The sequence below is a fragment of the Acipenser ruthenus genome, chromosome 4 (genome assembly GCF_902713425.1).
Source record: "Acipenser ruthenus chromosome 4, fAciRut3.2 maternal haplotype, whole genome shotgun sequence".
Taxonomy (NCBI): Eukaryota; Metazoa; Chordata; class Actinopteri; order Acipenseriformes; family Acipenseridae; genus Acipenser; species Acipenser ruthenus.
In genome coordinates, this window is record NC_081192.1 from 14,565,011 (window position 1) to 14,581,331 (window position 16,321).

General features: G+C 41.8%; 1 protein-coding gene across 3 annotated transcripts in view; it reads right to left on the reverse strand.

The window, feature by feature from the left end:
* LOC117400530 (piezo-type mechanosensitive ion channel component 2-like) overlaps positions 1–15,546 on the reverse strand; it is a 198,810-nt gene extending 183,264 nt beyond the window's left edge. For 2 of the 3 annotated variants that reach the window (XM_059022048.1, XM_059022047.1), the window contains exon 1: positions 15,163–15,546. In XM_059022048.1, coding sequence (XP_058878031.1) covers positions 15,163–15,226 — 64 coding nt within the window. In that variant the 5' untranslated portion in view covers positions 15,227–15,546. The remainder of the gene's footprint in view (positions 1–15,162) is intronic. The other variant, XM_059022049.1, reaches the window with a different exon arrangement.
* Between the last annotated feature and the right edge of the window lie 775 nt (positions 15,547–16,321).

Below are 16,321 nucleotides of genomic sequence, written 5' to 3' on the forward strand. Positions count from 1 at the left end.
ATATGCGAGCACGGGGTTGCACAGAATTAATTCACGTGCTGGGATTCAAGTGAATAATTAATTAGTAATTGAATCCCAGCACAACAGTATATATAGATGCACGTTTCTTTCACTCAGGGTTAGGTGTTCGGTGAGTGGAGAACGGGATTGGAGCGGAGGTAAATGTTAAGAATAATAATAATAAGAAGAAGAAGTAGTAGTAGTAAAATCTGCTCACCGTGTTTTGTCTGTGTAGTCCGTTTTGTTTGTCTTTTTATTTTGGCGTGTAGTGCCGTGTCCCGTGTTTTTGTGTTTAAAACCTTTTATTTTCTGTTTATTAAATGCTGAGCGCGATCACGCGCCCAGCTTATACCAAACCACATCTCTCTGTTTATTTATTTCCTGCATCTGGTCTGACGCCACCCACTCCGGCCGTCTTTGTGACAAGGCTATTTTTAAGTCTTGATTTAATTGGCTTGGTGGAATTGTTTTTCAGAATATGTATAGTTAGGACTTTGTATACATTCACATTGCTGGTCATATCTCATGGCAGTGCAGTCAGATCACTTGCAGGAAACATTTAAGATATAAACTATGAAAGCTCTCTTTATGCTACATAACACGTTTGTTTGTTGTGAGAAAAAAATAAATAACCAAAAGCATACTGTATGTGTATATGAGTATTTAATAATATGGTCCTAAACAAAAATATATTTTTTTGTTCACATTGACATGATCCTGTATATAAACTTCTTAGAGCATCTACAGTACCTACTTTTAACATCTCTTTTAAACTTCTTGTATTATTAGAGATGTGCATAAAAAAGTTGAAGCTGGTAACTGAACCAAAGGTGCACAGTATAATTTGTAAAACAAAATCTGTTTGAGGGCACAAAACAAGATATTAATATTTTTAACCAGATTTAAATGTCGGGGGGGGCCACACTTGACTCCAGAAGTCGGTTTGAGCACCCCAATACACTAAAAACATTAAACTCAACTAACACTGAAATCCAAATATATACAACTCATCAAATACAAATTTTGTACCTTAAAAGAACTAAAAGCACAACAGCACCCCTGGTGCTACGATGTGTCTTAGCAATTGTTCCTAAAACTACAAAGTAAAGGGTACGATTCACAAAAACTTTTTCAGATGTATTTTAACAGTAAAACTTAAAAGTAACTGATTCAAGCAGACAGATGTTTTGGTTAGTGCCTTTTATCGTGTAATGTTAATGTTTAAACTACAGCTATAATCAGATCTCAGTGTGAAGCAACAAAAAGGTATTCTTTTATAAAAAAAATAAAATAAATTATTCTGTTACGTTTTGCACTGATAAAGATCTTATTTCTTAACATTAGGAAATCTTTAAAACGGTTCCTTGAAACAGAAGATGACCAACAACCATACTTTTGGGATATGCCTGCCACAGGTCAGGTATTTACTGAGCATTTTATGTCAGAGCTGCTGATAGGCCCCTCCGAGCTGCTGATAGGCCCCTTTACAATGCTAGTAAGACCTCATCTAGAATATTGTGTTCAGTTCTGGTCACCTTGTTATAAAAAGGATATTGCTGCTCTAGAAAGAGTGCAAAGAAGAGCAACCAGAATTATCCTGGGTTTAAAAGGCATGTCGTATGCAGACAGGCTAAAATAATTGAATCTGTTCAGTCTTGAACAAAGAAGACTATGTGGTGATCTGATTCAAGCATTCAAAATTCTAAAAGGTATTGACAATGTCGACCCAGGGGACTTTTTCGACCTGAAAAAAGAAACAAGGACCAGGGGTCACAAATGGAGATAGATAAAGGGGCATTCAGAACAGAAAATAGGAGGCACTTTTTTACACAGAGAATTGTGAGGGTCTGGAACCAACTCCCCAGTAAAGTTGTTGAAGCTGACACCCTGGGATCCTTCAAGAAGCTGCTTGATGAGACGCTGGGATCAATAAGCTACTAACAACCAAACGAGCAAGATAGGCTGAATGGCCTCCACTCGTTTGTAAACGTTCTTATGTTCTTATGTTCTTATGGTAGTGATGTCCTCGGTCCTGCCTACCGAGGGAATAAGTAGTCACTCCGCAAAGATCCTCGCAAGGTTTGTTGGTCGTCTTCTCTTTCAGGGAATCGGGGTTACATCCGTAACCTATCGTACCCTTTCAATTCGAAGACAACCAACAACCATACTTTTTGGAAAGTATATCAAAGCCGTCACATGGGAGCGTGAGTGGGCAGCAGATGAGGGACGTCTCGCTACCACCAAACTAATGTTTGTGGTGTGAGCGTGCAACCTCAAGGACCCTTGTGCCTAATGAAGGCATAGAGGGATCTACCATAATTAAGTCGGGAGAACCTGGTGAATGTATGCGGAGTAGCCCAGCTAGCCGCAGTACAAATATCAGTCAATGAGGCACCTCTAAAGAGGGCCCATGATGTAGCCACTCCTCTGGTAGAGTGCGTGGCCACTCTCCCAGTTAGGGGTAGGCCGGCATTGGTATATGCAGTCGAAACGGTGTCGCTGCTTTGAGAGGGCTTGATCTAGGGTCCTTTCACCGTAACACTGTCACCTTCACTCTCAGGACCTTCTGCAGGAAGGCCGGGAGCAATGGTGTTGGTGGGAATGCGTACAACAGTGTCCTGGGCCACTCGCTGGCTAGTGCGTCGATGCCTAGTGGACCGCCGCAGCAGTGGAGAGAGAACCACAGTGGGCAGTGAGTTGTCTCTGCCATGGCAAAGAGATCAACTCAGGCTCTCCCAAAACGTTGCCAAATGTGCTCTACCACCTGAGGGTGGAGTCGCCATTCTGACAGGTGAGGACCCTCCCTCGAGAGGAGGTCCGCCTCCCAATTCACCACTCCCAGGAAGGATAACAGGTTCTCTTTCGCCCAGGTCAGTAGCCGAGAGACTATGCGGTGTAACCCCGGGGACTGAAGTGCTCCCTGGTGATTTACATACGCTGCCACTGACCTGTTGTCAGTGCAGACAAGGACATGTCTCCTCTGGAAATGCTGGAGAGCGAAGTGAACCGCTCACAGCTCCAGTGGATTTATGTGCAGGGATGTCCAGCGACCCGACCAGGACCCGCGGACTCCTCTGCCTGCCCAGACTGCACCCCAACCCAAGTTGGATGCATCTGTTGTCACTACCTGACGGCTGTGGATCACTCCCATCACCTTCGCTCAAGTGAGAGGCTTGCCTCCACCAGCACAGGGCTTCCCTGCATACGCGAGACACGGTCAGCTGACAGTGTCTATCACGTTTGGGATGTAGTCGGAAGGCACGGAGCCACACTTGAATCGGGCGCATATGGATGGTTGATGAAGCTGCGGCCATCATACCCAGTAATTTCTGGCACAACACCAATTGTACTGTGGATCCCTGTTGAAACAGGGTTAGACAGTTGTGAATGGCAGCCACTCTGTCGTCTGACAGGTAGACTCGCATTTAAGGGAATCCAGCCGGAGACCCAAGTAAACCGTACTCTGCACCGGTATTAATTGGCTTTAGGCATCGTTGAGGGTGACACCCAGTCTCGCCAGATGCTCCTTCACTATCGCGGTGTGGGCCACTGCTCTCTCCTGTGACTGGGAGCAAATCAACCAGTCGTTCAGGTAATTCAACATCCTGATTCCTTGCAGCCGCATCGGGTCTATGATGGCATCCACGCACTTTGAGAACATGCAGGGGGCTAAAGAGAGGCCGAATGGCAGCACGGAAAACTCGACGCTTCCCTGAAAAGTGAAGTGGAGATATTTCCTGTGCGCTGGACAAATAGGGATGAGAAAATAAGTGTCCTTTAAGTCCACAGTGGTAAACCAGTTGCCTGGCCGGACAGACTGGAGGATGTGGCAGTGTGTGACCATTTGAAACCTCCTCTCCCTCAAGAACCCGTTGAGGTGTCTCAGGTCTAGGATGGGGCGAAGGCCATCGTCCTTTTTTGGCACTACAAAGTACCTCGAGTAGAACCCCTCCTCCTGAGAGGTGGGTTCTATGAGGCGAATGGCTTGTTTTTCAAGTAATGTTTTAACTTGCTCACAGATGTAACCGTGATCCCTCGAAAGGGAGGAGGGCCTGCTTGGAACTGCAGAGCATAACCGGTGTATATGGTGTGAGTACCCAGCAGTCCGAGGTGTAAGTGCGCCAGTATTGCAGCTGGTGTTGTGAAAAAGGTTGGGTCTGAGGCCGCAAGCCTTCAGGGGCCGTGCTGGGGTGGCAAAGGCTGGAGTGTAGACTGTCTTGGAGGCTGTTTTAGGGTGGTGTTGGAACTGCCTCCCGGGGCACTGTTGCGCTGGGGCCCCGCGTCCGGCGTTTCCCTCGTCCTTGTGGGAGGCCCCAGATATTAGCTGCCGCGGATGCCTGTGCAGTGGGGATCTGAAATGTCAGTGTCACCGTCTGTGTCACGGGCGGACACCAGCGTTTCATCCTCTCCCACACTGGAGAGATCTCCCGCAGGATCTCCACTCCACCACTGCTGGCCCGAAAGTATGGCCAGGGGAGATACGCGCGTCCAGCAAGGCCAACTTGTCAGTATCAGGGACCCTGGCCTGTGACAGCCAAAGCTGTCTGCGCACCACTACAAGGCCTGCCAGCAGGGCTGAGTGATTGGAGACACTCAGAGCCGAGTCCGGTCGGTGCCAAGAAGACTGTATCTCCTCCAGAAAATCCGGGAACACCGGGAATGGCTGGGGGGTTGAAGCCTGCGCCATTCTGAAAACATAGCAGCGCTGTTCAGGCGCTGCCTTCTAGGGAACCTGGAGGAAGTTGGCGGCTCGCTCCATAAGCGCCCGAACTGAGCGCAAGGGAGAGGTAGTACCAGTCTCTGAGGTAACCTCAGAGCTGGGGCCCGCCTCCTGGGCCAAGGAGGAAGCTGCACCCGTGAACTCTGTGAGCCTCCTACGCAGGGTCCATGGCTGGGACGCTGCGCAGATTGAGCAGAGTTAACGGGTGCAGCTGAGGAGGTGTGCTGCATACCTTTTTGTTTACAACTGTAAGTCACCCTGGGTAAAGGCATCTGCTAAGAAATAAATAATAATAATAATAATACCCAGGCACCTGACACAAAGGAGGTGTTTGTCCTGTGGAGGAAACATCCCTCCGCAGGACGTGCAAGGGTGGAATTTCAACATCTTGACGTGCCGGGGCTAAGCAAAGATGCACGGAGCATCTGAGCACTAAGGGTGCCTGAGCACCGATGCACTAAGGCCCTGAGGTACCGAGGGCACTGCAGTACGGAGCGTCCAAGGCCCTGAGGCACCGAGGCACAGAGGGCACCAAGGGCACCAATGGCGCCGTTGCAGGGAGCGTCTAAGCACCACGGTCGCCGAAGCACCGAGACACTGAGGCTCTGGGGCACCAAGGGTGTGAAGCACAGAGGCACCGAGGCTCTGAGGCACCAAAAGCACCAAGGGCACTATTGCAGGGAGCGTTTGAGCACCAAGGGCGGTGAAGCACAGAGGCAGCACGGCTCCAGGTCACCGACAGCGCCGAAGCACAGAGGCACCGAGGCTCTGAGGCACCTATGCACAGAGGGCACTGAGGTCACCGATGCAGGGAGCGTCTAAGCACCGAGGGCACAGGAACACAGAGGCACCAAGGTTCTGTGGCACCGAGGACACAGAGGCACCGAAGCACCGAGGCATCAAGGGTGCCGAGCATCAAGCACCAAGGGTGCCGAAGCACCGAGGCTCTGAGGCACAGAGACAGGAGGGCGCCGAAGCACCGAGGCACCTAGGGCACTGAGCATCAAGGGCATAAGCATCGAGGTTACTGGGCTGGGTGTCTAGTCTGGACCGCGTGAAGTCACACAACTGCAGCAGCGTGTAGCTTGCAGTAGTGTGGAGCACAGCCTATAGACAGTATATATTGAAAAAGAAAGAGAGATTTTTTTATTATTATTATTAAGACCCAACGCACCAAGGTTGGTGGGTGAATGTATCCGTGGAGTCTACTCTACAGTGGGCTGGATCAGGTGCAAGGCAGTGAAAAAACAAACACACCACACTCACTCACACACAGCAGAAGCTGAAGGGAAGGGTTTGGGTTTTTTTTTTGTTTTTTTTGGGCCGCACACACCGAGTGGGCAGGCCGAGCCAGCCCAGAGGCGTCGACTCAACAGCGGGTGCAGCAGGGCTGGGTCCCAGTTGAGGAATACGTGTCTCTCTTTTCTTTCTTTTATTTCATTTAGCTGGAAACAGCAGAGGAAAATACACACAGACAGCAGATGCTGTAGGGTTAGAAAAGCAGAATACAGTCACCAAGCAAAAGAGAACGTGAGGGGCCTATCGGCAGCTATGACATAAAATGTTCAGTAAGCACCTGACCTATGGCAGGCATATCCCAAAAGTATGGTTTTTGGTCGTCTTTGAATTAAAAGGGAACTTGTTTTGCCCTATAGCTTGTACAGGGAATGGGACCTGTACAAATGGAAATACATGTCAGCACCAACAAATTTACTTCAACAGGGATTAGTTTGCATATTATCCGATTTCAATGGCTTTGTGTTTTCGTACCTTTATATTCAGAAACATGCAGCTTGTCCTTACTTAAATATTTTTTGGGGAAAATCTTCAAATCAGCATTTATATGTGCTGCGAGGGGTGACAGCAGTATGAGTTTCAGAAGGTTCTCCAGGAACGTCCCTATGTAAACATTCGTATAACCATCAGACCACAGCTTGCACTGCTCATTCATTATATCTGTCATTTCAGCATTACCTGATTTTTTCTGAAGGCCAGTAATTAATGCTGACTCACAGCAATTTGTTCAGACATTTTTATACAAAGTATTCTTTTCTGTTTTCACTATGAATGTCTGCATTTCAGGCAATCGTGCAGGTTACCATAAGTGCTTACTTTAGAAAGATGATCTTACAAAAAGTTTTTTCTCTCTTCTCAGGCAATAGCTAATCACTGGATCTTCACTACATCTTACTTAAGATACGATGGATTTTCAGTGTGTTAACATTTGAAATAAGTTATTTGTTTTCAAAATGAATTTCCTTTGGATCATAGTAATGTCTGAACTATGGTCTGAACATATATGTTGGTTCTATGAAGCTTTAACCCAGGAGTTCATTGAAGTCTGATTTGATTGATTAAATACAGTTTGAAATGCCATAAACTGTTATGTCTATTGCATTGTTCAAATTTAAATTCTAAAAGCCACTTCTGTGGGTTGATTTTGGCTCATATGTAAAGCATCCTAACCACTGGACCAACAAGCCAGACTTGTTCACACAAGCAGCTATAGTGCTATAAACGTCATCTCGTCTGCAGGGGTCAGACTCTGTAACAGCAGTGCACACAACAACACTCCTTGTTACATTCCTCTTTTTATCTAGGTCCCTTTTAAGATCTGTTAAAAAACATTATATTATGATGCCTTTGCATGCTCAGGATGGTTGGGTTTGCATCCTGGCAAAAATAAATAAATAAATAAATAAATAAATAAATAAATAAACACTCTACAGTAAGATATACCTTTAAAGGCTTGTTTATTAGTTTATTTTTGCCATTTCAGACACAATACGGTAGGCCAGTGGTTCCCAACCTGTGGTCCGTGAGTAAACTCCTGGTGGTCCGCAAACAACTCCCAAAATTCAGTTACACAGTTCTAAGCAACACAACAAACAGCTGTTGTGTAACACGATCATACTGAAGAAATGTCATTCCGGGCCCGTCACCAGGTAAACAAGATAAAAAACACACTTTGTTTCTTTGACTTGCTAGGCCACCATACTTTGCAGTACAGCTTGTTAACGCATATCCTTGGATAGAGGAGGAATTGAATTTCACTGCCTGCTTTGTTTCTTTGTGTGACGTCACTGAGACGGGCAATTCATTTGTAAAGGGTGAGTGTTTATAAATTAATATATATTACAGCTCCCTTTGATTTAATACCAAGCATCGCCTTCAAAGCCACCATTAACTGAAACAGCTTTCTTATGTGAAACAAAAACTAACTAAATAACTGTTACACATTAGGGGAGACCGGGTATGGTTGTCACACTTTTTACTCTTTATTTTTTTTTTCAATCTAGTGACATTCTGCAAGGCTCTGTTCCACATTAAATTCAAGAATAACACAATGTACAAATGGATGTTTTCATATCAGCATAACTTTATTCAAAATATGATATTTAGAAAAAGCATTGCTCACCTGTGACAACCTGCACCATACTGTGGTTGATTGTCACTAATTATATGGTTGCTTTTACAGTAGAAAATAATGCAACATTTTATTTTTTCAAAATAACATAAAGTTTCTACTGTGTAACACAGGATTACAATGACAGATAAAGTTATATTTTTACTTTTTATATGAACATAGGCTATATATAACACACAATATAAGCCTATATATATTTCAAATGTTGAACCCATGGTACAAAATAATACCACAACCTCCACATAACAGGAGGACAAACAGTAATAAATAAACATGATGTGGTGACATATCCCACATGCTGGTGTAAAAAAAGCAGAAACCAAAAATATAAGCCTTCTTCTTAGGATTCTAAATCAAAATATACAAGTTAAGACCAAGAGCATTTACCAAGGCCCATTGTTCTTAGCCAACAGCCACAAGTAAGGCATATATATATAAATATATGCGGGGAACCGCAGGACTACACCTCCCAGAAGGACATGGGCTGAAAAGCCTTAATTTGTTAATTGTTAATTATCACCTGCACCTGGCTATTACTGTAAATTAAAGCCAGGTGCAGAGTATGAAAGGAGAGCAGTCAGTCTGCTCAGGGCTGCTGCTGTGTGAAGAAGCCTGATTGATAGTGTGCTCAATCGTTTTAAAAGGTACTGTGTGAAGCCTTTTGTTTTCGTCTTGAAAAACGGTGTGTTTTTTTATGATTTGTCATAAAACGGCTTAGCTGTCCTGCGAGTGAGTCAGGGAACCGACAAATAATATATATATCTGTCCTGGAGTGCAAGCCTCGTGAGACCAGTTTTTACACTCGGAGCACTAAATCCAAACTTATTTAGATCTGCTATTTGAGAACAGTTCTAGGCAAACAAGGCAAAAGTATTCTTCTTCTTCTGAAGACTCAGAAGATAAGGTTTTCCTCTGCCTACAAACTTTCTTTTTCATATTCTGAGGCATGCCATTTGAAGGCCTTTTCTTCTTTTTCTGAGAGAATAGCTTATTCTTTGTTTTTTCTCAAAGGCTGATTGGCGTTTTTCTTTTTGTTCCTGAATTGCAACCTGAACAGGTGTATCTGTCAATATTGCTGTGCTACGTTTTATTTCGCCTCCTTTGGACCTTTACACTTTTTCGAGGTCCAGCTTTGGGAAATGGTCGTAGATGTTCCGGGGTGGGTGAACATATTTTGCTAACATTTTCTGTAGGCATAGAACTACTGGGTCCGGGTTTGGCATTGCCATCAGTGGTGGGAACAGGTCTGCTGGGTCCAGGTATGACATTGTCATCAGTGGTGGGCACAGGCATGCTGGCCCCAGGTATGACATTGTCATCAGTGGTGGGCACAGGCATGCTGGCCCCAGGTATGACATTGTCATCAGTGGTGGGCACAGGCATGCTGGCTCCAGGTATGACATTGTCATCAGTGGTGGGCACAGGCATGCTGGCTCCAGGTATGACATTGTCATCAGTGGTGGGCACAGGCATGCTGGCTCCAGGTATGACATTGTCATCAGTGGTGGGCACAGGCATGCTGGCCCCAGGTATTACATTGTCATCAGTGGTGGGCACAGGCATGCTGGACCCTGGTATGACATTGTCATCAGTGGTGGGCACAGGCATGCTGGCTCCAGGTATGACATTGTCATCAGTGGTGGGCACAGGCATGCTGGCTCCAGGTATGACATTGTCATCAGTGGTGGGCACAAGCATGCTGGCCCCAGGTATGACATTGTCATCAGTGGTGGGCACAGGCATGCTGGCCCCAGGTATGACATTGTCATCAGTGGTGGGCACAGGCATGCTGGCTCCAGGTATGACATTGTCATCAGTGGTGGGCACAGGCATGCTGGCTCCAGGTATGACATTGTCATCAGTGGTGGGCACAAGCATGCTGGCCCCAGGTATGACATTGTCATCAGTGGTGGGCACAGGCATGCTGGCCCCAGGTATGACATTGTCATCAGTGGTGGGCACAAGCATGCTGGCCCCAGGTATAGCATTGTCATCAGTGGTGGGCACAGGTCTGCTGGCCCCAGGTATGGCATTGTCATCAGTGGTGGGCACAGGTCTGCTGGGTCCACAGGTCACATCATCATCAGTGGTAGACACAGGTCCCACAACATCCCACAAAAATATAAATATAGGCTATTGCTGGGGCTGTTTGTCACATGTGACAACTAACTCCAAAATCTATGTGACAACATGCCCCAACCAGACTTTACTTAATAATTTGATTTCTCTCAGTCACATGGCTTAGCCTACTGGTTTTGTTTTGACACTAAAGATAGCCATTATCTGGTTCTATTTAGCATGACCATCAGTTCAAACAAACCTCAATACTACTAAGAGTTATAACATAAATAACAAGATATCATTCTTTTACTTTGGATATGAAAAAATGAAATATGTGCTAACCTTTATGTTTAATGGCATTGACCTCAAATTCCCAGGTGGTCGACTTACGGACAACAAAACACACATTTCAGTGTTAGTATCACATGCCTCCATCTAGTGTCATAGTTATGAGCACTGTGACAACCAACCCCGGTCTCCCCTATAAAGGCACATTTGTCCTAGCAAAATTACAAACGTCTTATTTTAGCCAGCATTATTTAAATAAAACAAAATCTACATCTAGCATTCACGTAAATGCACATCTGTTTATTCTACTGCTTGTGTTCACTGTTCAGGAAAAAAAAAAAAAAATGTAATCTGGCTGTCCCAGCCTTTTCGCTCTGCATAAAAGTAGCACACTGCATTGAATATTCCTAAATAAAATGGAATGACTAAATTAAACAAACAAACAAAAAAGAACCGTTAAAAACTATGTGCTACAGTGTTGACAGGGATATATGAATATCCCTTTTTCCATATTATATGTTTATGGAGAGGTTAGCTGCATATAGTAACAGAAGTTAATGTGAAACAAAAAGAGGCTATATTTGTTGATGTAGAATTGTGAACAGTACCACAGTGTGAATTATCAATTTCAGCTCCATGTTATTATATGGGTTTATTCAGCTGGGTTTAATATCTCACAAGACTATATGCCAAAAGGAAATTCTCTTAACGATAATAAATAATGTGTACAGTCTGTCCTATTGACTCTGTGCCACCAATCCTGTTTAATTTACACATCACAGCCACCAGAAGTGCTTCCCACACCCCTCGTCTTCATATTCCGGCGTGTTTATTGTACATCAAGCAAAGTTTGTGACTCAGTGCAATAAATTGCATTAGAAATGGATAGATTAATTTGCTACACGAGGTAACGGTTGTGGGGACCAGCACTGGTATTTACATTTACTGGATCTGAGGACGACCCAAGCCCCAGTGCATTATTTGTCAGGAGGTTTTGTCAAACAAAACTCTTAATCCTGCAAAATTCAGAAGCCGTTTATCTACAAAGCATTCATAATGTGAAAACAAAAGAAACCATCAGTAACATTCTAGCATAAAATGACAACATTCCTTGATGAACTGGTGGCGAAGATTCAAGCCCAGGAATCTCATTAAGTTAGGTACGCTATAAATACTTTACTTTCTACATGTACTTATACATATACACATAGTTTCAAAATGCTGTTGTGAAAAAATGTGTGGCAAGTGGTCCATGGGAAACACCCAAACACCAAGGTGGTCCCTACATTGAAAAAGGTTGGGAACCATTGCAGTAAGTGATTTGCCAAGAACAACATGAAATATTAAATACGTGTTTATGACATCAGGAAGCTGCTTATTCTTTTCCACATTATTAATTTATGAGTTTAAAGCTTCTTCCCTTAAAGTAATGGAAATGTTTTTTCTATCACAGAATTATCTCTAAATGAATGACTGGACTACCACACCTTCGAGTTAATTGAATTATAGTACCAATTTTTACCTAAACCACAAAACCTCGGTTTGATATAACATGAATATCAGTGTATTCCTCCTAACCTCCATGTTAAAATGACTATAAAGCAGATAAAAACATCTTTCTTCCATTGACAATGTACCAAGAATGTTTTTTCTAATAATGTCAGTGTAATTATAAAAGATTTAAAATGTACATGTAATGAAAATATTTATTTGGTATTGTACTATAATCTAAATATTTATTTGAAAAACGATGTATGCTGGTGTAAACATCTTGTATATTACTCTATAAACCAAAACAGCTATTGGAGATCAAGCTCTATTTGCAAACATGTACACATTGTGTAAACAACCTCATAAAACTACTGCACTAAATTACTGTATGTACACTGAATAAAAGAGTGGTGCTACATTTTAATATGCACTGTGTGGCTCGGATAATTTCCTATTGAGAACAATATATATTCACTCTCAAATTAAGCATTTTGATGAACAAATACAAGCAATTTGATGAACAATGTCAACATCATGATAGGGTGAGCTTTAACAGTCACCCTCTTAATCTGTTTGTAAGCAGTAGTTTAAAAACAACTACCAGCAACTACTAATATATATATATATATATATATATATATATATATATATATATATATATATATATATATATATATATATATATATATATATATATATATTAAACTATATATTAAACTATTGTTGTACTGTTAAAGCCACAGGGAAATAAAGCACATTAGGATATAGTAAGTGAATCGCTGATGATTAGAGATCATTCCATTTGCTTTGAAACATTACGGGATCCACACACGGGTTCTTAGCAATCTTTCACAATCCTTTTAGTCAATGAGGGACCTAGTCATTTAGTGGTGATTGAGAGATTTTTAAACCTGTTTGTAATGTTTATTGTATGAATGTATGTTTCCCAAGATCAAGATCTGTGCATTCAATCACTGTCTCTTCCACTAGAATTATTGTAGCTGAGAAATAAAATTATGTTTCTTCACAAATCAATATATTAAAATGTGATCTGTCAATTTCCAAGAACCATACATTGTACAAACTGCTCTGACTACCACAAGAGAAGAGTCTTAACGTTTTTAGCCTAGCACATCTATGTTGACACACAAGGCATATTAAACACAAAAATGACTTTCGATCAAATTAAGTCACAAAGCATTAAATGCTTGCTAAGTTTGTATATATGTTATTCAGGCAAACAGCAGGGTATATTTGTCAATTCCCCCCAGGTTCCAATATCTAAGTTTGTAAAACAACTCTTATAACATATTAACAATTTGTACTGTGTCATTACGCATACTGAATCTACTCATTTTGATGTGTAAATAACACATCACCCACAAATGTGTTAACTGGTTTGAACCCTAATAAAACTGTTTACTGTTTACTGTTTTTCAAGAAACAGGTTAATTTAGTTGGGGCAATTGTTTTTACTTAGGCTTTTTTTTTTTTAAACTTGCTTCTGAATAGTATCTTAAAGCACTTCAGAGTGGACGCACGGCCCCCTTACCTCGAAAAAATTTATAGCAAAAAAAAAAAAAAAAAATCACTTTCAAATCTGCGTCTGGGTTCGGCGACACAACCGGTCTCATCAAGTGCTTTTATCTGTTTTGATGCAGAACCCAGTTGTGGAGGTTATAAAGTCAACTCCCTCAAAAAATGGATCCGATTGATAACATCATGATCGACTGCTGCTGTGTGTGTTTAGCCCATGATTAACCGGGACGAGTGAAAAATAGAGAAGCGAGCATGATTTCATATCGAGAAAGTCATACGGTTTCAATTTTGCAAATGCATTTTGACACCTGCTCAAACAAATAATAACGTCCAGCTTTAACTGTGTGGACATATATATATATATATATATATATATATATATATATATATATATATATATATATATATATATATATTAAAAAATGTATACAATAAGAACAATCTAATTTAGCAGTCCTGACTTTTAAAAGTAGAAAATAACCTCACACCAATTAACAATAGTAGCCCGTACAATGAATCATTTCATGTAACAATTTACATGTATGTTATTATGAAATTGTATATATTATTACAGTACATTACACTACAATAAAAGTGAGTGATATTATAAGATTATGTTACATTTGTTATGCAGATCGCCATCTTTGCAATAACAGTAACTATATGGCACATTTGCACTACATATAAACAGGTGTGGGGACATGTAAACAGATCGGTGTTTTTTGGTAGTAGGTAATAGCCTATATGTTTTAATAAATGTCAAACTGATTAGCTGTAAATCATTAAACGCTAATGACACATTTTATTGTTAAAGAATTGCTACGATCCGTTTTACATGCATGCTTATATATTTAGCTGCTGTTAAGTCACAAAAAGGCATTTGAATTATTCGATGAACATGCTGTTACATGAAAACATTTCCAGTAAGACATTATGTAAGTGTTTCAGTATCCCAGCTTTTTAGCTAGCTAAACGTATTACAAAAAAAGTTTCTTAGCATGTGCTAACTGGTTATTGGTTGGTTATTTCCAAAGATTATTATAATTAACCATAGATATTTTGCGCATGGATCAAAATTATTAAGAAAATAAATACTCGGTAGCGTATTGAATTCACTGCAAATCAGTAGAATTTTCCAAATAAATGGGGACCCGTAATTCAATTTTGAATTGAATAGTGGGTGTTTTTTTTTTTATTATTATTTTATTCCAACAGAATTTTTGGTGGAGAATGTTCCATACTGTAGATTACATTGCTATGCACCATATACTATTCTATTCCTGAATAGTGAAATGTATTAAAATATTTCCTATGTATTGTACATTTATATACATACTTACTAGGGAACAATTAAGCACCATTATTGTGCTCAAAAGAATGGGTTGGCTACCGTTAAAAGGCTAAAACACGTACAAATCGGTAACCACAACCTGTGACTGCTAAGCGTACCTCACTGTCGGATTGAGCAGGTCTACACAGAATTATTTTGCATTTCAACAGTTACCGGCACATCCATAGTATTATTCTCAAATACGTATTCCAAGTTGTGCAGATGCACTACACAGCAGTTTCTATATTTTAAATGGAATCTGCAATTGCTTGCTTACTTCAACAACAACAACCAAAAAAAACTTACCTGCAACTAGACATATTGGGAGAAGCAATCTGAAGATCAATCCACACACCACTTCTGACGCCATTGCTTATGAATTTATCTTCTGACAAGGTCAACAATGGGTTTCAAGAGAAGTTATTTGCTATCTCTCTTCAGCTGGCCAAACCATATAAGCTTTAGGTCCACCCCTGTCCAGTTTCCACGGAGCTGAGCATTGCCCTGTGTCGTGTTATCTATCACTTTGACAAGGGTTCATCAGCTGGTTAACATGTTCACTGTAAGTGTAACCCATGAAGACGATGTGAAGTCCGAGTTCTCGCCTTACTTTGCAAGTCCAGACAGCCTCGACATTTAAGTAGCCTACTTTGGAAACCCCATTTCAAAAAGTCTGCAACGTCAAGGCTGCGAGGAAAAAAAAATTATATATATATATATATATATATATATATATATATATATATATATATATATATATATATATATATTCACCAAAGTGATATATACAGACCCCCCTCCCCTTATAATCTCTTACAGACTAATTATTAAAGAACTCCTGTTTAATCCTGTGCTTTGGGCAGTATGAGTCATGATTTAGGGATCTCGTGAAAGCTGTGGTTTCCTGACACTTTCCCCAACTAAAGGCAGGGGGAACGACACCGAATTATCCATTCAAAATTGTTCTCTGTACTCCCCAATCCATTATTGAAAGTGTGCAAAACAACAGCAACACTGCTCTGCAATCTGTTTCGATTTATCCCGGCGCTAAATGCACACTCCCTTCTTAGTTCTTGCTGTCTGTCTCAAGCTCTCGCACAGCTGCTGCCTCTGTCTCAAATCACATCTGACTCCACTGTTTTCCTTTTGAATGAAAAGTTTGCACGACCACCCTGTAACTGACACGCATCTAAACCTTTAAGGAGTCAGGGAAAGTTGCCAGAATAAAAATAAGCCCCAATAAGCACAGAGAAGAGGAGGGACCAGAACTGGCAGTACATTTGTGTGATTGCTCCTCGCGGGAGCGTGCTACTTGTGATTGCTCCTCGCGGGAGCGTGCTACTACAGGCTTGTCAACCTTTACGCGGTGTTTTGGGGTTTAGGTATGGGGTTATCTCTTCAGGGCGAGGGGTTGCCACCCGTTCTGGTTTTGCCTGGATTGTTCTCTTTTCGAGGCAGCTGTCCT